General features: G+C 38.6%; 5 protein-coding genes and 1 pseudogene across 8 annotated transcripts; 5 read left to right on the plus strand and 1 right to left on the minus strand.

The window, feature by feature from the left end:
* Positions 1–37: 37 nt before the first annotated feature.
* On the minus strand, positions 38–3030 carry LOC111782961 (putative pentatricopeptide repeat-containing protein At1g74580). Its single transcript, XM_023663826.1, has 2 exons — positions 344–3030; positions 38–191 (listed from the first exon to the last, which is right to left on the minus strand). Exon 1 carries the CDS (start codon positions 2701–2703, stop codon positions 355–357), a length of 2349 nt encoding a protein of 782 aa, XP_023519594.1. The 5' UTR covers positions 2704–3030; the 3' UTR covers positions 38–191; positions 344–354.
* Positions 3031–3212: 182 nt separating this feature from the next.
* LOC111782962 lies at positions 3213–6398 on the plus strand. Its single transcript, XM_023663827.1, has 4 exons — positions 3213–3448; positions 4846–5526; positions 5627–5725; positions 5927–6398. Exons 1-4 carry the CDS (start codon positions 3299–3301, stop codon positions 6284–6286), a joined length of 1290 nt encoding a protein of 429 aa, XP_023519595.1. The 5' UTR covers positions 3213–3298; the 3' UTR covers positions 6287–6398.
* A 943-nt stretch (positions 6399–7341) lies between these two features.
* On the plus strand, positions 7342–9036 carry LOC111782963 (protein PHYTOCHROME KINASE SUBSTRATE 3-like). The gene has a single exon (XM_023663828.1). It carries the CDS (start codon positions 7524–7526, stop codon positions 8751–8753), a length of 1230 nt encoding a protein of 409 aa, XP_023519596.1. The 5' UTR covers positions 7342–7523; the 3' UTR covers positions 8754–9036.
* A 3248-nt stretch (positions 9037–12284) lies between these two features.
* LOC111783662 lies at positions 12285–16032 on the plus strand (annotated as a pseudogene).
* A 391-nt stretch (positions 16033–16423) lies between these two features.
* LOC111783456 (probable 2-oxoglutarate-dependent dioxygenase JRG21) lies at positions 16424–18029 on the plus strand. 2 transcript variants are annotated; one of them, XM_023664384.1, is made up of 4 exons: positions 16424–17045; positions 17128–17244; positions 17338–17545; positions 17620–18029. In XM_023664384.1, exons 1-4 carry the CDS (start codon positions 16690–16692, stop codon positions 17887–17889), a joined length of 951 nt encoding a protein of 316 aa, XP_023520152.1. In that variant the 5' UTR covers positions 16424–16689; the 3' UTR covers positions 17890–18029. The 2 variants fall into 2 exon arrangements, with proteins under 2 accessions (XP_023520152.1, XP_023520153.1); XM_023664385.1 differs by having other exon boundaries at positions 17365–17545.
* A 498-nt stretch (positions 18030–18527) lies between these two features.
* Positions 18528–22067, plus strand: LOC111782923 (HVA22-like protein a). 3 transcript variants are annotated; one of them, XM_023663773.1, is made up of 5 exons: positions 19989–21100; positions 21194–21220; positions 21292–21414; positions 21488–21731; positions 21826–22067. In XM_023663773.1, the coding sequence occupies exons 1-5, from the start codon at positions 21039–21041 to the stop codon at positions 21889–21891; spliced, it is 522 nt and encodes a 173-aa protein (XP_023519541.1). In that variant the 5' UTR covers positions 19989–21038; the 3' UTR covers positions 21892–22067. The 3 variants fall into 3 exon arrangements, 1 of the variants encoding a protein (XP_023519541.1); XR_002813236.1 differs by lacking the exons at positions 19989–21100; positions 21826–22067 and adding exons at positions 18528–19136; positions 19474–19978 and having other exon boundaries at positions 21194–21414; positions 21488–21501; XR_002813237.1 differs by lacking the exons at positions 19989–21100; positions 21488–21731; positions 21826–22067 and adding exons at positions 18528–19136; positions 19474–19978 and having other exon boundaries at positions 21292–21348.

Consider the following 22067-nt stretch of genomic DNA (forward strand, 5'->3'; position numbering starts at 1 on the left):
CACACGTACAAATTTTGAAAGTTTTAANTTCCCTCTATACATTTTCAATAGTAAAATGCACAATTATCCTTAGACATCGTCTGCAGATTCTATACCTTCTCACCTGTGCTTCTACACATAACTGGATGCCTTGCTATTTATGAAACTGTAGGCAATCAATCTTTGTGGATTTCCAAGACGATTCACTGTCCCTAGAAAGAAGTAGCACCCAAAGGAAGACACCTTATATCATCTAACAGAACTAGCAAAACATAAGTTAATAAGAATCGATTTGGTGGATAGGTATGAAACACTGCATAGACCTTTTCTGTATTGAATGTGAGATCTAATAACTTCTACTTACATTATGATCTTTTATATAGGTCTATGAAGATTCAAATGCCCCTTCCCTGGACCTAGGGAAGGGCTTCTCTTGAACTTTTTCTTGTCCAACAACTTTTTCTTATCCAACTTTCTATCCCGAATTCCATCATACAACAGTTCATAACTATAGTATGTGATATGGGACTTCTTCATTAGATGCTCCACAACAATTTTAGGTGCAGCTACTTCCTTCTTGTCAGCTTCAAAAATTGAGTTCACTTCTTCCGGAACAATGCCATTCTGCACCATAAGGTTTATAATACCCACTGCCTCACTTAATCTGTGCTTCACACAAAGACAGTTCAGAACCCTTCCACAGGTTGTAAATGATGGAACCAATCCTTTATTGACATTTTCCAGGAGAAAAGTTTGTGCAGGGTCAATGTTCCCTGTTTTGCAGTATGTATCTATCATGACACGATAGGTGTAACTGTCTGGAGCACAGCCACAGCCACCCATCTTATGAAAGAGCCTCTCTGCCATACTGACATTTAACTTTTCACAAAAGGCATTGATCATAATGTTGAATATAGCCGTTGAATATGAGAATTTGTATTCTTTTTCTATTTTCACAAATAGCTGATAAGCTTTCTCCAGCTCTCCATTACTGCATAACCCACAAATCAAGGTGCAAAGGGTAACAATATCTGGGTTCAAGCCTCTAGTTTTCATCTCCTCAAACCAGTCCATTGCTTCGCCAACTTTTCGAGCTTTACAAAAACTTTCAATCAATATGTTGTAGGTAATTATGTTCGGTATACACCCCTTCTCGAGCATCGCTTTAAAAGTGTCCACCACATTGTTTAGCTTTTTTGCCTTGCAAAGGCCATTTAAGAGCGTGTTATATGTAATCACATCAGGAGTTATACCATGACTCAACATTGTGTCTAAAGTCTCAATGGCTTTGTCCAAGTTAAGGTGTTTACAGTAACCATCAATCAATGTATTAAAGGTAAATATATCAGGAATACAACCTTTGGCAATTGCATCGTTCAGAAATTCACTGGCATCAGATAGACAACCCATCTTGCACAGCGCATTCACAACTAGATTGTAAGTCCAAATATCAGGGCTACAACCATGCTCCAGCATATCTTTCATCAGCTGCAAGGCCTGCAAAACAAGTCCCTGCTGGGACAACCCTTTTACTAGTGTATTATAGAGAATAATGCTATGCTTAAATCCTTTTTCCATTGCCTCATTAAATACAGCCATGGCTCGGTTCATATCTCCATCATTGCATAATCCATTAATTAAAGAGCTATAGGTGAATTCATCAGGCACGAACCCCTTAAACATTGCATCACGGAGAATTTTATCTGCATTTGGCATCATACCCATCTTGCAAAATCCATCAATAATTGTATTATAGGTAAATTCATTGGGCTCAAACCCATTATTCACCATTTTACGCAAATAACACTCTGCTTCTACTAGCTTCGAATGTTTACAGAAGCCACAAATTAGTGTGTTATACGAAACTACATCGGGAGTTAGACCTTCTGATATGATACTCTCCAACAATCTAGCAGCCTCATCTATTGCACCTTTTCTACAAAGACCCTGAATGAAGATATTGAATGTGAACAGATTTGGGCACACTCCCCTCTTCAGGACCTTGTTGAAGAGTTTTTCACTTTCTTGAACATTACCCTTCTTACAAAGAACATGGATGAGCTTATTGAATGTTAAAATATCAGGACAAATACCTTGCTGGAGCATTTCGTGGAACAAATGATACGCCTCAATTTGGCAGTTCTCTTCATAATAGCCACCGATCACAGCACAATATGAAACAGCATTGAATTCACATCCCTGGCCAGGCATGTTATTAAGCAGCCTTAGTGCAGCACTCGGCCTACCAGTTCTACAAAAAGACTTTATCCTAATTGTGTGAGTATAAACATCGGGAAGAATTCCAATATCTTTCATCCTCATATACACTTTGTGAGCTTGATTGAAATACCCGTAGTCAACTAAAATGTTCATGATTACATTATATGATTGAACCGATGGCACACAGTCATAAAAATCCATCCTTTCGAACACATTCACAGCTTCTTGAATCTTTCCTTTCCTTCCATAGTCCCTCATAATTCCAATATAAACTCCTTCAAGCATTTTATTGTCGACATTCTTCCTCATTTCAGCAAGCACATCCTCCATGGCTTCAAACTCTCCATGAAGCCCAAGCTTCTCAATCATGCACTTATACGTTACCAATGTGTGCTTGAAACCATCTTCTGTTTTCACTTGGTTGAACATTTTGAGTGCTTTAAGGGGATCATTTTGATATCTTATTACAGCAGCTACATGTTTTGGCTGCAATGCTCGATTCATTCTCAATAAAGGAATTGATATATGAACACAAAGCTCTTAAGATTGTTTTCTCACAAATCTTAAGGAATTCTAAGGGTTGATCATTATGCACAATATAGAGCAGTAACCAACAAACTCCATTAGTTTCTGAAAAACTATGCAAACTAGGGAAGGAGATGTTGGCGTCGTATCTCTCTGTTTTCATCTTCCTCCGAGATTAGTCATTCATAAAGGTCGAAATTGACAAAAGCACCAATAACTTAGAGTAGAAGAAAAGAGTTACTTACTTCGAAGCTCCAGTCGAGTTTTTCCAGCGGACGGTGGCCGAAATGAGCATTAGGTTAAATTAATCACAGTTGGGATTTAGGGTTTTAACAGGAGGATGCTGTAAATGAAACTGAAGTGGAAATGGATGAAAAACGAGGAGGATGAAGCCTGAACTGATCAAGAGGGACGGAACCCACTTTCCTTACACGTGGCAAGATTTTAAATGCGTGTGTATCAAAATAAATGTGGTGCGCGTAACTCTGGATTACCAATCGTCGTTCTCATCTCATAGTTTCGAGGCTTGTAACTTGGCTGATCAGTCGCTTGGGTTTTCGTCGTAGAGAGAACAATGGCGACGTCAGGACAGTGGCTGGAGAAGGCGTTGGACGATCTCTGCAAGAAGATGGAAACTGGTTGGGGTCTTGATAAGGATATGATTTCGGGATTGGTCTCGTATTGTGAGCTCGCCCAGCCCCAAGACGCTAAAGAGTACCTTGATGTAAGTTTCTTCTCTTGGCTTTCTCTTTTTCAATTATCTGAATGATTGATTTGTTTCTATCAATAAATTTCGCGTCTGGCTTTAGATATTGTCGCTGTATTAGGAGTCTCGCTTCGTCGCCTTGAGAACTTTATGGATTATTATTTCACTGATGCGAAATTGTGACATTTAGATCGGAAAGTGAAATGTTGACGATTGGCCAATTCATCACGATCCATGCTTGGATTCCCAAATGAAGTTTTTCAGCAATCTTTGGCTTTCTATTGAATTTTGTTTGTTTTGATGGAGGAAAACGAATTTAGTATCTTGTTTTTAACAGTGATGATATTAAGAAATATATGTTAGTTCTTGATATTTGAGGATTTGAGGTGTATACTCAGCTCAGTTCGTTCATTCATGGTGTGTGAAGATATTAACTTCCACCCCATGTTTTGCTCATGGCTTCTCTTAACATCTCTTTATTTTGTTCCCCAAAATATTTCAAGGTTAAGTAAGGCTGACATAATGTGCGAACGATTTCAGTTTAAGATGCTACAAGTAATTTATTTCTTTCTTGCGGAATCAAATTGAAAAATCAATACAGTTCTTATGGATTATTCAATTGAATTACTAGTGAAATGAACCTGTCCTTTTAGGTTGATCTCCCTCATTGTATATCTCCTGAAGTTAGGGCAACTTGGAGTCAACTTCTCATCCATGTTTTTAGTCTGAAGTTTAAGTAATGATGGTTGCAATGTGTTTCTCGTCCAGTTTATGCAACTGCTTCTTGAATCTAGGCCAGTATAATCCAAACTTCTTTTCCGTTTAGAAGGTGCAATATTTTGAAACAAAAATATTAGATGCTATAAAATTGAGACTACTTTAAGTCCTTCATTTGTGCAAATTGGGCTGAAGAAAGATCTTTGATGCATGCATGTATTCAAGCTTTTGCTTATATGTAACCTTCTCAGGTGAAACTGGAAGTAAGATCCCTAAGGTCACTACCTTCTGAGCTTGTCTTAAATTTTATGTCCAAAGTCACTCACACCCCTTCCAAAAAGAATAACGTTGTTATTAAGTTTCTGTTTCCCCTTTCTTTCTCTCTAACCACTCTTTCATGTAATTATAAATTTGCATGCAAATATCGTATAAACTGTGAACTTATGATTTTGGTAATTGCAAGATGCTTATTTTAGAAAATTCCTCGCTACAAGATTGACTTCTTGCGCTGAGCACTGTTATTTCTTTGTTAAATAAATTAAAACTTTCTTGTAAACATAGGGGTTTTAGTTACTTGTTCCAATCAAAACATGGGTAAGGGAAAAGGAGAGGTGCAAGTTGGTTATCTGATTGTTGGATCGTATGACTTCTCTTTTAAAATGAATTGGTGTTCAATCTTTGGATTTACTTTTCTGCAGAACATCATAGGTCAGGAAGTTGGGAAAAGTGTGATAGATGAGTATTTACGCCTGCGAGGCTACTCTGACCCCTGCAGCAAAACATTGGATGTTCCAACGTCAAACTTACACGCATATGTCAAGCCACCCTCCCATGAAGGTTCTTTTGGCGGATCCAAGAAACCTGTTAAAACACCAAAAACCATTTCTATCTCCAGTAAAGAGATAGAACCAAAGAAGGTCGCAAGCTCTAGTAAGGTGGAAAACCAGGTTTCATCGGACACTCGCAACCCATTGTCTGGTAAAGGGAATCAGGGTACTTCCAAAAAGAAGAAGGCTGCCAAAGCTGTTTCTCTGGCTGAAGCTGCCAAAGGATCATTTGTGTTCCAGCAAGGAAAACCATGTTCATGCCAAGCTCGTCGTCATAGGCTAGTAAGCAATTGTTTATCATGTGGCAAGATTGTATGTGAGCAAGAGGGAGAAGGGCCATGCAGTTTTTGTGGTTCCCTTGTTCTGAGAGAAGGGAGCACGTATGCTGGTATGGATGAAGGTTTTACCCCACTTTCAGATGCTGAAGCAGCCGCTGAAGCTTATGCCAAAAGGTTAGTTGAATATGACAGAAACTCTGCTGCAAGGACATCTGTAATTGATGATCAAAGTGATTATTACCAGATTGAGGGCAACAACTGGTTGTCTAACGAGGTACTGAATTTTAACGGGAAAATTTGACTGGCAAATTATTTTGAAGAGAAAAGAAAATTGACTGGAAAGTTTATCATTATTATTATTATTTTGGTTTCAGGAAAAGGAACTTTTGAGAAAGAAACAAGAGGAAATTGAAGAGGCTGAGCGAGCTAAACGAAACAAAGTGGTTGTAACCTTTGACTTGGTTGGCCGCAAGGTAATCATCCTTTATTATTGACTTGATATTTTCTACCAAATGATTAATTATGTTTTAGTTCTAGCCAACAACATATGGATAGACCACCAACCCTTGCACTGAAATGTATTATTGGGAAGTTAGCTTCTCCTAGTTCCCACTGCATTTTGTTCTCTCTATCTTGATTTTGGGTTAATGAATTTTGGATTTGACCTTCTGTAGGTTCTTTTGAATGAAGATGATACTTCTGAACTTGAATCGCGCAACAGTATCTTGCGGCCACCAGATGAAAGAGAAGTGAACAGGATTAAACCAAACCCATCTCTTCAAATACATCCCGTCTTCTTAGATCCAGGCCCCAGAGAGAAATCCACCAAACCCAGAAACTCAAACAGAACGGTAAGCAATGGCATTTGCCTGGAAATTACTGGAAGGGTGCAGCATGATAGCAACGAATTAAAGAACTTTATGGTGGAAAATGAGTTGGAAACGTCATTAAATAGGAAGGCTTGGCAAGGGCCTTCGGTAAATCACAGGCCGCAATTGCAGGACAATTATGAATGTTCTTTAGATGCTCGTTGAAGCATAACAACTTAAACAGACTACTAGACTTGTGTTCAATTATCCTACTACTCTAATCTCAGTATAAAACTTTTCACTACAGAATATTTATCTTGTAATTCTCTTGGCCTCATATTTTGTGCTTTTCCTTCAAGAAAATTACCCTTCTTACCTTTGAGAGTAACACATTTTACTTCCCACCCGACAGCTTTTTTATTTAGTTTAAGTTGGTTTAAATTACCCTTCTGAACCATACAGTTGGTTTAAATTATATCAACATAATTGTGGGATCTCTTGTCGTTAAATTCATGGAACAAAATTAATTTGGGAGTTGGCATTAAGAAGAAAAATCATAAATGAAGGAACAAAAATGGAAGTGAAAGGAGGAAAACAACATATGTATGATTCACAGATGTCATATATGTCTTTTGTTTATGTTTTTTGGATTGTTCATGCATGCATAGATAGATTTTGGAAGTTTATAATTGAAAACCAACACTATTTCAACAATATCCTTCAATATCCTTTTCATGGTGAAAGTTTTAAGTAAAGGTCGTTTGTCAATGGAAACTCTGAAGTTTTATCATACTATGATTGTGGAGATGGCCGAGTTGGTCCAAGGCGCCAAACTATTTATTTTTCATAAGGACCATCTCGTTCATCAGCTGGTTTAAAGGTCTGGAAATTTGCAAGAACAAAATGTGAACCCCCAGGGGAAAATTGAATTCTTCTTGCAATCCTTTGAAACTGAAAGAGCGTACCATGTGGCTTTTAAGCATAGAATTGAAGACAACTAACTAACTAACTTTTCAGTTTCAAAGTTGATAATCGCAACAATGATATGGATGTGCATGCATAACAGTGTTTGTGTTTATAAAAGCTCATCTGAAACAGTTGGGAGAACTTCTATTCAGTTTACAGAACCATATCAACTGCTATAGTTAATGGTTATTGGGTGTTGATGAAAGTCAAATCAAGTGCCCCATCTAACTCACCCAAGTAGGTCCCTTCTTCTTTTGGGTATCTATGATCCAATCCTTGGAAGAAGCCTACTTAAGATGGGAACTCCTTTCCAACTTGCCACGCAAATCTGCAGCCTTCTTTGCCTTATTCACTTCCTTTCCTTCTCATCTCTTTACTTCTTGAAAAGCTTGTCTTTGCTTTGAAATCTCCAAAGATACATCCTCAGCACTGGTCTTTGTCCATTCTTTACTTGCTTCTTGTTCGTTTTTACATCTTCCTGCGTTTTGTGTGAACTATGGACAGTGAGTGCAAAACCCATCTTCCCAAGGTTTTCATCTCTTCATATCTTGAACACCATCAACTTCCTTCTGCTATCACCTCAAACCAAAACCCTTCCTTCTCCAAAAACATGAAGAAGACGACCATCACTGCAGAAGAAGAGATTGGAGTGTTCAGAGCTGAAAGGTACTATGGCATGAAACTGGAAGATGACAGCACAAGAGTTGTTGAGAATTGTGGTAGCAACCAGGCAAAGAAGAAAGAACAACGACCTGATGTGCAGTCCAGGAGACAAAAGAGCAGACCAGGAGCTCCAAGTGTGTCTTCTGAATCAAGTTGGAACAGCCAAGCTACCTTTTCATCTCAGAACACCCAAAATAAGACAAAAGGAAGAAGCCTGCTGGTCAACCTTACCTGCAACAGGTCCTGTTCTGATAAAAAATCTATTCTTGTCCATAGGAATATGTATGACCAAAGAGGATTGCAAGGCAGTGATGTCAGAAAAGAAGCTTCCAGGAACGAACAAATTCCTGTCATCGTGGATGCCAGAATCAAGTTTCAAACAGTGAATTTTGTAAAACAAAAACCAAAAAGTTCAATTTCAGGTGGGTCAACTAGAGAAGAAGAGATTATATTTCCAGTTTCAAGCTCTCAGTTGCAAAACTTTTCAAAGATCAAGGATGAAGATCCTAGAAAATCCATTGAAGTATTCGGCTCAAACAAGTTGGATAAGGAAGACTTAGTGGCTAAGAATCTAGAGAGGAAGCTGTCTGTTCTAAAATGGGATGCCATTCCAAAAGCTAAGGCCACTCAAACTGCTCCAAGAACCGATCCAATGATTGAAGATATAGGGAGCGATGCAAGTTCCGATCTGTTCGAGATCGAAAACTTATCTGGAAGCAATGGAAAGCCATTCACAAGACAGACTTCAGATGTTATACCAAGCTCCATGACAGCTTATGAGCCAAGTGAAGGCAGCATTGAGTGGAGTGCAGTCACTGCCAGTGCAGCTGATTTCTCATCTGTTGCAGACTATGATGAAAAGAAAGTCACAGCCAGGACTAAAGCCACGGTATTGGACAAGGATTTGCACAAAAGTCACCCTACTGGACTGTTAGGCTGCAAAAGTCACAAGTCAGTCAGCATAGCTGAACCTGCATACAGAAATATCGATAAGTTGAATTCTGATTCTAGACGTTTCCCAAGATTGGACTCAACCATGATGGCTAGTAACGCGACAGGCTGAGCTGAGATCATAGTGGAACATTATGATTCTCCTATCAAATTATGTCTCTGCTTACACAAAACTGTCACTATCTCATTGTTAAACACCACTACTCTTTTCTGAATGTGCAGAGGAGTTCTACTTTACACCCTTGTAGTTTATGCATAATGGATAAGCACATGATCTAGCCTTTGAAAATGAGACAATCTTGATTTGCAAAGTCAGTAAGGTCAAAGAGGAACATTTACCTGGCAACAAAAGTCACCCTACTTGTATTTTTGTTTATGATTCATTGACTCACAGCCATTTTGGTGTTGCATGTTTCGTTTTTTAGTTCTGAACTGAGAGATACTTTTTGGAACAAAGCCACGACCTTTTAAGGTGGCCATGTAGCTTCATTATTCTTCCAAAAAAGATAAAAGGAAAGTGAAGGGCCTACAGGTTATGCGTGCCCAACAAAGCAATACATCGTTGAATGTCCCTAACTACTGCCTACTCTTTCAGCATATCTGTCGTTAAGCTTTATATACACATTCGACACGACAGAATTGTTATGTCTGTATGACATGGAAATTACATAACACTTCACCAGTAAATCTGGTTCAGACATTATGTTCAAGTGGGGAAAAAATCCCTTGAGATCTTTCTGCTCTATAAAAAATCTCAAGAAAGATCGAGAACAAGCACCTTACGAAATGAGAGTTAAATGGATCAAAACTATGAGCACTGTTAATTAATCTTCAAACGCTCACAAATTCTTGAACAAATAGCTTGATAAGATACGTTGCAAGTGACAAGTAGAGGCTGTAGGGACAAGACCCTCGTGGTCTGTAACATCAAAAATCAAAATTCAAGAGAAAGAACCGTGTACTTATGTTTGGATTGGACGATTTCAGGTAATTATGTGATGGTACAGAGGAAAATATAAGGTGGAACAAGTTGGGTTGGCAGCATTAAATTCTGCAACCATCTCACTGCTATGGTGGATCCCATTGGTCTTTTCCTTCTCTTGCACTCCACAGAAACTGGGTTGGGATTTTGGCAAATCCATAAGCCTTACAGCAAATCAAATTATTGGATAATAACAAAACATATTACTGTTCAGCTTTACAAGCATATATCTATCTGAAAAGCTATGTGATCAAAGCAGATGGCAGGCATGACAAGATTGATCCATTGCAGCCTTGTTTGGATAACAAACCATTCATCCAACAGCTCCCTCCACCCCACATTGAAACTTACTTCATCTCTAGCCATCTTTTGCTCATGTTCGTCCAATTCAATCAGTCAAGACCATCCATCCAACTTTGAGGAGGAAAAAGCAGCGACTTTGACGTACGAGAAGTGAATTTATTGAGCTCCAAGTAAAAAGATGAGGCAGTGGTTTTCCTTTCGAGCTTCCCCTCAAAGTTTTTAAAATGCGTCTACTAGGGAGAGGTTTCCACACCCTTATAAGAATGCTTCGTTCTCCTCCCCAACCAAAGTGACACTCGTTACCTTCTCCAATCGATGTGGGATCCCCCAGTCCACCCCCTTTGGGACCTAGCGTCTTTGCTGGCACATCGCCTCATGTCCACCCCTTCGGGGCTCAGCCTCCTCGCTGGCACATCGCCCGGTGTCTGACCCTAATGCCCTTTGTAACGACCTAAGCCTACCGCTAGCAGATATTGTCCTATTTGGGCTTCCCCTCAAAGTTTATAAATGCGTCTGTTAGGAAGAAGTTTCCAGACCCTTGTAAAGAATGTTTCGTTCCTCCCGTATCTGACAGGTTGAAGTTGAAAAAGGTACTGCAGAAGCATTGTTTATAGATGAATGACAACACATAGTGAAACAAAATTAAGAAGAGTTGGGATTGGTCCATAGAGAATATGTGATGTTTGCCACTGAAGGAGCAAGTTACTGTATACAAAAAAAAATAAGAAGTTTACATGTTTGGATGCTAACACACTTTCCAAGCAAGAATATGTCACATAACTTCAAATTTCATCTATACAAACAGTAAAGAGAGATGAGAGTTTGTAAACCCATGTGCATGATGTGACAAAGAAGTAGGTAAAATAAGTTATAAGTGCACATGAGAGAGAGAGAGAGAGAGAGAGAGATGTATATAGCATTAAATTAGCTCAAATTCAAAAGAAAAAAACAGAAACCTTGAGCCTCTTGCTGATGAATAACAAAATTGAAGGACATGGTCCAGTGAAGGAATGTTGTGAAGGACACCAAATTGGAGGTTGGATTAATACCTCATCTGAAAGCTAAAAAGAACGGTAGATAGTGATTAGTGGCTTCATTTGAACCATTTAGAATGGAGGGATGTTGAGGCCTCTTCCTCTCTTTCCCCTTCATCTTTAAATTTCCATTTCTGTAATTACACATCAATGGATCCATGTTTCTTTAATAACTTCATGCAATTATTTGTGTAGTTGGAATGAAAATGAATGTGGGCTCTTGGAAAGGTCATGGGCTTATGAGAGAATACGATTTTATTGGGTTGGGTTGTATCATCGTCTCATCCTCCACGTATCACAGTTATGCTTGTTCAATGCATGTTTTCTGTAGTCACGTGTTGAATGTCTCGATCATGCTTGTATATGGTGCGTTGCCCATGACTGCATATTCGTTCCAAACCCCCTTTACTTATTGTTCATTACTTATTGTTCATGTGTGTTGGGTCTTTACTATTCTTCTCATGCCAATGTTAAGGTATCTGCCCCAAAATATACTATAAGAAGATGTGACTAGTGGTTAATTTTTCCTATCCAAGTTGTTGTTTATTCGCTTTTAGCCTATAACATTACTTTCTTTTTAATTGTTTTCAACTCATTTTTTCGCCCACATTTTTTAAATTATTTCTCTCAAACGTGACTCGAGGCTCAATTGTGCATTAAAAATGTCTACAAAATTTGACTTTCACTGTGCTGACTTATCACTGGGTTAGAACAAATACTAAGAGAAAGATTGTGACACTAGGCACCTTGCCAAGAACTAAGATAGCCGAGCAATGGTGAAGACACTGCTGCTCCACAAGAGGGATATCACATGATACTCGAAGATACAAATGCTAGCAAGTTTAAAGTGTTAACTTATCCATTCTAGTAAATAACGAGGCTCTCCTCACACCCAGATGCACTTATAAATATTATACTCACCTCCGCAATACTTAAAAGTTGTAATCATTTAAACATTATTAAACGTGTTTCTTGTGCAAGTCTCATTCGTAGGTAAGCTTATCCTGCATTTAGATTGATGTTGGCTATACACTTGAGCTGGATGTACGCAACAAGGTTGTATTTATTTTTTTTTTAAAAAAAGGAAAATATTTTTATTTTTTTAAAAACAAATCACTCCAATATTCAAGAGATTTAAGGGATTAAATTATGACATAATTGTATTGACTAAGAATAAGAATAAGAATAGAGGGAATTGTGAAGCATCGGTCAACACAAATTCGTTGATTTAGTGGTACATATGATTTCCTGGCAGAAGTTGATTGGTGAACGTACTGGACCCGAGATTCTGTAATCGGAGCGGATTTAAGCTCCCAAAACCCTAATGTGTATTCTCTCTTATTGACAATAATCTCAGTCCCCAGCGAAGAGAGCTCCAGGACCAGTCCCAGGGTTTTAGACAGTGGGTTTTACCGGTTTTTGCCGAACAAGATGGTTGCTGATAAGGGCAAGAAGGCTAAGCTCTCTGAAAAGGGCGAAGACGACAATTCGGAGGTCATCGATGAGAAACTCGTAATATCCATCGAGAAGTTGCAGGAAATTCAAGACGAGCTCGAGAAGGTACTGATTCGATTCCTAATATCGTTCCATCTGGTATTTTCTTTTGGCGGCCCCTGTGTTTAATGTTTACGAGGAGGACAATGAAGCGAAGCTAGAAGCCTAGCTTGTGAACTATCTTGTTTTTTTGTGCTCAGTTGAGTTTGTGCCTTGTATCTAACTCAATTGATCGGGGCACGTCTTCTAATTATACTTCAATTTGAGACCGAAAGCTTGAGTCTTTTTTATAGGTTCGCTGAAGAACGTCAATGCCGACGTTCAATTCCTTTTGCCTGCTCTTGGGAAATCTGATTGTTCGTTCTTATACATCTTATGGTTGAGTGGTTTTGTTCATTGTGCGTGTTATGACTTAAAATACATTTCTGCAGGTTCCCTAACAATTAAACAAAATGAATTGCGATAAATGTTCATCTTGAATTACACCTGCAACCCTAAAGTCGTGGTTGTAACCTATGGTTGTGTTTTCCTGTTTTTCCTGTCCCTGTACATGCCTTTTGACTTCTAATAGTGCAGAATGCTGGTATCTTATTGATAGGGTGCATACTTAATTATATAGTCACAGTGTCACAGCTAGATTAAGATTGATGTATATTTTACAATTAATTAAAATTTTCCATTAAATTTGAAATAACTACTATTTTATAATCTTGCTGTTCATTTGGTTTGATCTTCAAGATCAATGAGGAGGCCAGTGACAAAGTCTTGGAAGTGGAGCAGAAGTATAATGAAGTACGAAAACCTGTCTACGATAAGCGGAATGAGATCATCAAATCAATTCCTGACTTCTGGTTAACAGCTGTTAGTATTATCCTCTCAAACATGACTTCTTTGAACTGATTATGACCTTGTTGTCATGCTGAAGAGTTTCACAACTGTTACATTCTCTTTGTTTCCTATAGAAAAAAGTAACTGTTTCTTCCTCATCTTGCAGTNGTCAATTTTTATTTTTGAATTCAAATGACATTGGAAATTCTTATTATTTTTCTTATTTTTGGTTATTTTGATTTTAGGTTTTCAAAGTTGTAAATGGAAATGCAAGTAAAATGCTTAATTTTAATAGTGAAACTGATTTTGAGCCCCATAATTTTGTTATAGTACCTCGTGTCTAAATGTCCTTTGAAATGTTGTTTGTTGCTTTGTCTTTGTTAGATATTCAAACATCTGACCTCCCTGGAAGTGGAAGATTTCAAAGATGTCAAATCGGGTTACTCAATTACTTTTGTGAGTTCGATCATTCCTTTAGCTTGCCCTTTCATGTTCTGTTCCTATATTTTGTTTTTATTTTTTCTTATAGTGATTTCTTGCACTTGGTTCCTTATATTCTATTACAAATTTTCAATCAATGAACATCTTTACGAGTATTTCTTTTGTTTCTTTGATTCTACAGAACTTCAACACCAACCCTTATTTTGAAGAGACAAAGCTGACGAAGACCTTCACCTTTCTTGATGAAGGAACAAGGAAAGTTAATGCTACATCGATAAAATGGAAAGAGGGAATGGTGAGGGTTTTTTTCCCGGATAAGTACTTGTATTAGTTAGTCCAATTCTTTTCACTAACTGTTTGCTGTACTCTACATATCTGAAGGGCATACCTAATGGGTTTAACCATGAGAAGAAAGGGAACAAACGGCCTCAGGTTGAGGAAAGGTTGGTTGTTAAAACCTGTTTATCAATAATCACCATTTTTTTAAAGGAAAAAATTGTGGTTATTTGTGAAAGCACCGTCACTGCCCTATCTATTTTATGCTAGTTTGTTTGTCATACGAAGTCGTCTTTAATTTATGAGGAAACAACTATCATTCAGTTTACCTGACTTTAGATTCAATGGCCATCAAGAGATTCTAGGATATAAGTTGATAATAAAAAGCAAATGGCCAGAGGGCTTTAAGTTCTGAAAAATGAGGTGGTTTATCAAGTGTATGCCACAAGTCTTTTTCTAGTACCTCAATACTAAGGTTTCAAATCAAGTAAAGACAAAGATCAAAAGTTTATTTCTCATTTTTAGTTCTGCAAGATCGTGACAATTAGAAACATCTCATGATGGGGAAAAGGAAGCCTTTTTGTTGGATGATACATCTGTCTGATTGGTTGATTGGCTATAGTTTACTTTCTTATTTTCTGAGCACTGAAATTTGGCTGTACTACTCTTCATTGGGTTTGTAGATCTGGAGAAATTGGGCTGGAATTTACTTCTCTGTGGAAAAGGATTTTTAAACTTTTGAAGTAATTTGTATTGAAAAGCTTCAACATGGAAGGAAAATGTCGAAAACTTTTTGTTGCTCAATTCTCTTATATCGTATGCTCAGCTATATTATTATTATCGAAGAATGCATTTCCAAGTGACATACCTCCTGTGCATGAAATGAAGAAAANTTTTTTTTTTTTTTTTTTTTTTTTTTTTTTTTTTTTTTTTTACATGACCTCACTAGTAGTACACTTTTTCCTGTTTTGGGTGCAGCTTTTTTAGCTGGTTTAGCGATACAGAACAGAAAGATATTGATGACTTTCATGATGAGGTAAGATGAAAATATTGTGCATATTGAGATCTCCCCCACAAAAAGTTCTTTTTTTTTAATATGGCGTTTGCATCTCTCAGAGGCAGGCGCTGACCAAAACACACATACATACACAATTTTTCCCAATTCCAAAAAGAGGAATACTATAATCTTTGTGATGACTGCCCTTTCACTTTAAAATAAATGCTATGTTCTGAAATCCTCTTTGGGTTGCAGGTTGCAGAAATTATCAAGGAGGACTTGTGGCCTAACCCTTTATCCTACTTCAATAATGTATGATTCTATCTGCTTCATTGGTTTTCCTCTTCCCAGCACACATGGCTATTTTCTCTGACGGTTATTGTACTGTGATACAGGAGGCTGATGAAGATGAATTAGAGGAAGAAGAATCTAATGAAGAGGTGAAGAACAATAGTTTTACGGGCCTTTTCTAAACTCCTGATTAAGGCCAGCTAATTCGTTAGGCTTGGATGTTGTCTCATAGTTCACTAAATGGCTGTTCTGTAATCTTTTGCGTGTAGATTATAATTTATTTTTTGCTATTGCTTCTTTGCAGGGAAAGGAAGACGATGACTCTGAAGAGGATGATGACGACCAAGACGATGAGAATGACGCAGGTGATGACGAAGATGATGACTAGACGACGAGTGAAGTTTGCTGCATCTCTCCACATGGGTCATTTCTGTAATAGTTGCTCAAGTATCAGGTGGTAAAGGAGAATGTTGATCGTTTCTTGTGGTAGCCTTCTTCCAGTGGGTAATGGTCTGTAAGTTCAGTTGGTCAGGCATTTCAACTCGACCCTACTTTCTCCTTAAGAGCCCTTTAGTTTCCTTCATCCGCGTTTCCTTAATTACTCTCTAATATATAGATTGTTGAGGATATTATGGTTTTTATCTTATGCTTCGTTCTAATGCTAACATTGGAGAAACTATTTTGGTGTGTAAAGTTATTTGGATTCCCCCTTTAATACCATATGTTATTAATTGTATTTTTGTCATACCTCCCAAAGCTTCACTGCTAAGGTGACCTTTGGTTCTGTTCTTGCCATGGCTGCTGTTCCTGAACCAGAGCCAGAGCATGTATTAAGTGCTCTTCCATGCACAATTTTGCTTCCAAGCTTTTTTTTTCATCAATCCATTAAACAAATCTTTTAATGGAGTGCTAACAATAATCCTTTGCTCAAATAGTCATCTATCTGCCTCTTATCTAGATTAACTCTCCTCTACGTATTCAGAGAGAACAATAAGATAGAGAAATTGGTATGAAAGTAATTTGATGTTCCTTATATGTATTCTCCGACTCTCAATGATGGTAACGATAAATCTCCATCGAAAATTCAAAGTATAAATAAATTAGAAAATTCGAGTAAAATCAAACGAACAAATTAAAGATTAGACTAAACCTGACGATAATGACAAAGGGAAGGGTGAGAGAATAATAATATCACAAAAATTATAAATTTACTCAACTAGTTGCTAAGCAAGTGGCCTATAATTATACAAATATCATATGAACAAGCCTGCATAAATTTTGGTTGCATCAAAGCAGCCAAGAAGTTAAGGTTTTAAAAATATTTTGATGCAAAAGAACACCATCCATCAAATCCCTTCAAATTAAATGAAAAGCCCTCAAACAATAACAAGTGAGAATTAAAATGGTCAACTCAGGAATCCCCACAGCCGATCTTTCTCCATTTTTCACAGAAGGAGATGAAGGTGGAAAGAAGAAGGCAATTGAAATAATTGGAAAAGCTTGCTCTGACTTGGGTTTTTTTCAGGTGGTGAACCATGGCGTTCCCGTTGAGCTTATGGCCAAAGCACTTGGGCGATCAAAGGAGTTTTTTGGATACCCTTTGGATCGTAAGCTTGAGGCCAGCCCTCAGCCCAGCGCTCCTCTGCCGGCCGGCTATGGCCGCCCGCCCCCCCATTCTCCTGATAAAAATGAATTCTTTCTCATGTTTCCTCCTGATTCAACCTTCAATGTCTTCCCCTCCAATCCTCAAGGCTTCAGGTTTTTCTTCAACTTCTTGCCTTCTTTCAAGTTCCAGAATTCAAATTTTGATGTTTTTTGGATACCCTTTTGTGTATTGCAGCTGCGTCCTGAAGGAGTTGTTCTCAAGCTTTGTGAAGACAGCTTCAATTGTAGAAAGCATCATAAACGATTGCTTAGGCCTTCCACCAAATTTCCTTAGTGAATACAACAACGACAGGTGAGTTGAATTTGAAATTCAAACTTGTCATTAATCTATGATAATCTTAATTAATTAAGTTTAGTGTGGGTTTAATGATTAATTAACAAACAGGAGGTGGGATTTAATGTCGACATTCAGATACCCTTGTGCAAGCGAGGTTGAAAATATTGGTGTTAGGGAACATAAGGATGTGAATTGCATCACCTTCGTGTTCCAAGATGAAGTTGGAGGCCTTGAGCTAAAAACCGACGTCGATCAATGGATTCCAATAACTCCCGACCAAACCACGCTCGTCGTCAACGTCGGAGACGTCGTTCAGGTAAATGCAGCTGCTTTATACTTTGTTGACGGACCCGTCGAATTTGAATTTTGAATCATATTTGTTGCTTGAAGGTACTGAGCAACGATAGGTATAAGAGCGCGAGCCACCGGGTGGTGAGGCAGGCAGGGAGAGAGCGTCACTCTTTTGCATTTTTCTACAACATTGGAGGAGATAAGTGGGTGGAGCCATTGCCAGATTTCAGTACGGACATTGATGAGGCACCAAAATACAGAGGCTTCCTCTACAAGGAGTACCTTCAATTAAGATTGAGAAACAAAACTCATCCTCCTTCTAGGCCTCAAGATATCATCAACATTTCTTATTATTCTACTTCCACTTAGCTTCTTCCTACCATATCAATGATCTACGTCTCATTATCTTATCTCTCGCTCTGTATGAGTGTTGTTCGTTAGTTTTCTTGTCAGTTGTTAACATAAACACAGATCATGTGTTCAAATGCAATGAAATAGAACAAAAAATTTACATGGGTAGTGGTAAATTTTGAAAATTTACATTGAAAATGATTGTAAAAAGGGAAAAAATGAACCCTACCTGTGAGTCTTAGTGAATTAAAGTTTGAAAGAGGAAGAGAGGAAGCAAAAGAGAGACAGCACTTTTGAATGGAGCAGCCTTTTCTCTTTTATTGACAATTTTTTCAAGTAAAACCTGAATCTACTTTATATATCAACTAGGTTTTGTCTATTATGACTTCAAAAATTGTATTTAGAGTAACAAATTAGCATTTGGATAAGTGTGGAAGCAAGGGATTTAAGGATTCTTGATTTCTTAGATGAGAATAATAAAGACTTGGAAACACTCTGAGCTCAACGAAAAAAGTACATGCGTCAATTAGACATGCTTACGTCGATAGACGTTGAAAGTTATGAGCGTTAGGCCACCCATTGTCTTTGTAAATTACATCATAAAAAGCCCCATTTCACGTGGGCTCTGAGGCGATGGGGGCTGTAGAACCCACAATAATAGCAACCCTATAATTCACTCCATTCTTCTTCATAGTTTTTCGAAGCATTATATATGTGTGTGTGCATATTACTCCCCATTCCAAAACCAAACATCTAAAACCCATTTATTTTAGTTTCTCCTCTGCTTCGCTACATTATTGAGACCCACCACAGATCCATACCCAGTTAAGATCAGATCATTGGAGTGATGGAAGGAAGTGACCAAATTCAGTATCATCATCGTCCGCCTACTTCGTTTCCTCTCCAATTGTTAGAGAAGAAGGAATACGATCCCCAGCCTCCTCCCGAGTCCTCTAAGAAGCCCTCGCCCAAGAGGACCTCCACCAAAGACCGCCACACCAAAGTCGATGGCCGCGGCCGCCGTACCCGGATGCCTGCGCTTTGTGCTGCTAGAGTTTTCCAGCTCACCCGTGAGCTCGGCCACAAGTCCGACGGCGAAACCATCGAGTGGCTTCTTCAACAGGCCGAGCCTGCTGTTATTGCTGCCACTGGTACCGGCACAATTCCGGCAAACTTTAACTCCCTCAATACCTCCTTGAGAAGATCGGCCACCAGCATTTCTTTACCTTCTCAACTAAGATCCTCATCTTACTATCACCCCGGAGGTAGGCTGTTTTAGTGTGTAAGCTTTCATTTTAAATCTGTTCCTAAAATTTCTTATCTTTCCCATTTTAACAATCCGGCAATTGGATTGACAACAGTTTGGATGTTTTTGGTGTAATAGTAAAGTTTCAAAGTTTTCATTTTTTATAACCATTTTTAAAAATATTTGTAATTATTTTCTTCCAATTTCTTTACATTATAATGGGGTTTCATCTTTTTAATGAAATATTCGATCTTTTTAGTCAAATCTAAATATTTAAGTTTCAAGTATTTATAAAATGTAAATAATAGTAAAAATAAAAAATAAAAAAAGAATGAAATTTGATTGATGATGTTTAGTGATGGCGTTCAACTCTCAACCAATGAATATGGGTCCAATGACGCATGCAAAAGAAGATCACTTGCCTGACCCGCAGCGGAGCTATGTGCAGCAATCCACCACAGGGCTACTCCCGACGACTATTCCGGCCAACTTTTGGATGTTCTCCGATGGCAACAGCCAATTACTCAGCGGCGGAGGTGACTCTCTATGGAGGCTTCCACCGGCCAACCAAGACAACGCTTTATACAGAGGACAAGCCTCCGGTAGTGTTCGTTTCTCGAATCTGGCTGCTCCATTGACGCTTCTCCCCGGAAAGCCATTGGGTCCCAGTGGCAGCGGTGGAAGCATGCACGATGGACATCTGAATATCTACGGCGGCCAAAATCGGGCGCATGGGGCGGCTCCGGACAACAGTGTCTCATAATGGATGAAACACCGTGGTGCCCTTAATTGTTGGCTACGGATGTATGCCTATGCCTTTGGCTCTACTAATTTCTTGGTATATGGTTGAGACGACGTGAGGTGAGTGAGACCTATGAATTCTCTTGAGAGAACAATGTTATTCCTATCAATTTTTGAATTTATTGTTTCATTTTCTCTTTTAAATACACAACAAATACAAATTCATAATTTACTTCTGCTCTGAATCTACAAATACAAAATCTCCACACATAAACCTAAAAGGTTAAAACTGATTAAAACTTTAAGCCTAGCTGTGTTCAAAGAGAGTGAACGATGCAATTGAAGGGAAGTGAGGTGAGTAAGTTAAAATGGGAGCATCGCTCCAAACCCAAAGCCTCTCTCTTTGGTTGCCATGTTTTTACTGAATCAATGATTCAAAATGCTCTGTCTCTGCTCTGCAAATGGTGGGATCACACCTTTTCTCTTGCAGGTTTCGCTCACCTGGCTCTGTCCCCACCCTGCTTCCACTCCCTCCATCCATTAATGCCTTACCCTTTACCCCAATTCTCACTTGCCTTTACCAATCAGTTGGAGTTTTGAAGAAGTGGGTCATTCCGTTGTAACAAGAATAATAATAACCCATCATCAAGCTTTGTTCTTCCCAACCCCTCTCTGCTAGCCAAGGACACATCCTACTTTAAAGATTCAACACCTTTGAAGGAACCCCATTGCTAATTTTCCATATAATAACACACCTTCCTCCTCGACAACCCCTGTTGTGTTCCTCAGACCTCTCTCTCAGTTTCAGTACGATGATCATTCACTTAACCCATCTCCCCTTCTCCACACTTTCCTTAATTCCTTCTTTGTTTTCCTAACTAACTTATATCTTACAATCTGATTACACTTTGGAGTTTGTGAATTAGACCCTTTTGATTTTCCTTCCACCGATTCCAACTTTCGATCCCAAGTTATCCTTGGAATTGATTCCTCTGCTTTCGTTCTTTCTTTCTTTCTTTCAATGACTACGCTTTTTCGTTTAACACGCACACTGCTCCACCGCTTGTTGAGCTTAAGATCTAGAGGAAGAAAAAGAAGAAAGAAACGTGTTCTTTTTCTCTTCATTCTTTCGTTTTGGGATTCTGGGTTTTGAAGATATTATTAATGTATTAACCTGAAGATGGGATCTGGGGCTGGAAGTTTCTTTAAAGTTGTTCTTAAAAACTTCGACGTTCTTGCTGGGTATCTTTATACTCTCTTTGTTTCTTCTTTGCTTGCTTCATTATTTACTTAATGTTCCCACATATTCATACATTGGCATGATTTGATTTGCAGGCCCCTTGTCGGTCTGCTCTATCCCCTGTAAGTTTCTTTCTCACTCTCCTTCAGAATTTGAATCTTTTTGAATATTGGGATTTGGCCTTGTTTTGCAGATATGCGTCGATCAGAGCCATCGAGACCAAGTCTCAAGTCGAGGATCAGCAATGGCTTACTTACTGGGTTTTCCACTCCATGATTACCCTCTTCGAGATGACCTTCGCCAAGGTTCTTGAATGGTAAGCGTTTAGGAGCTTCTGCTTTCTCACTTGCTTTGAGTTTGACATGTTCACTGAAACTTTGACGTGGCAGGATCCCAATATGGCCCTATGCGAAGCTGGTTCTGCTGTGTTGGTTGTCAATGCCCTGCTTCAGTGGAGCTTCGTATGTGTACGAGCATTACTTAAGACCTCTGATGGTGAACCAGCAAAGAGTGAACCTTTGGTATGTTCCTAAAGGAAAGGACCCTTCGAACCAGCGTGATGACATTATCACTGCTGCAGAGAAGTACATTCAGCAGCATGGAAGTGGAGAACTTCAGTACATGCTTGACAATGTGAGTCAGATTTTGGTGCTTCTTTCTGCTTCTCCCTTCAATTCACACACCTTCTATTGCCTAAACTAATGCATTTCTTCTTCTTCTTCTACAGGCCGAAATGCGCAGGAGAAATAGCAGCAGCAGTTATTATGGTTATGCAGAGGACCATGAATACTGAAACTGATGCCACCATTCCATTGGCGATTTCATACTACAATAAGAGTGGGAACTCAAACAAAGCTCAAAGTTTTCTCCATTTTTGTTATTGTTTTTGTTTTCTTCTTTTGGGTCTGTGAAAAAACTGGTGTTGTACTGTTTCTGGTCGTTTAGTAATATCAAAGCACATCCAAATAA

Source organism: Cucurbita pepo, chromosome LG20 (genome assembly GCF_002806865.2).
Source record: "Cucurbita pepo subsp. pepo cultivar mu-cu-16 chromosome LG20, ASM280686v2, whole genome shotgun sequence".
NCBI classification, from domain to species: domain Eukaryota; kingdom Viridiplantae; phylum Streptophyta; class Magnoliopsida; order Cucurbitales; family Cucurbitaceae; genus Cucurbita; species Cucurbita pepo.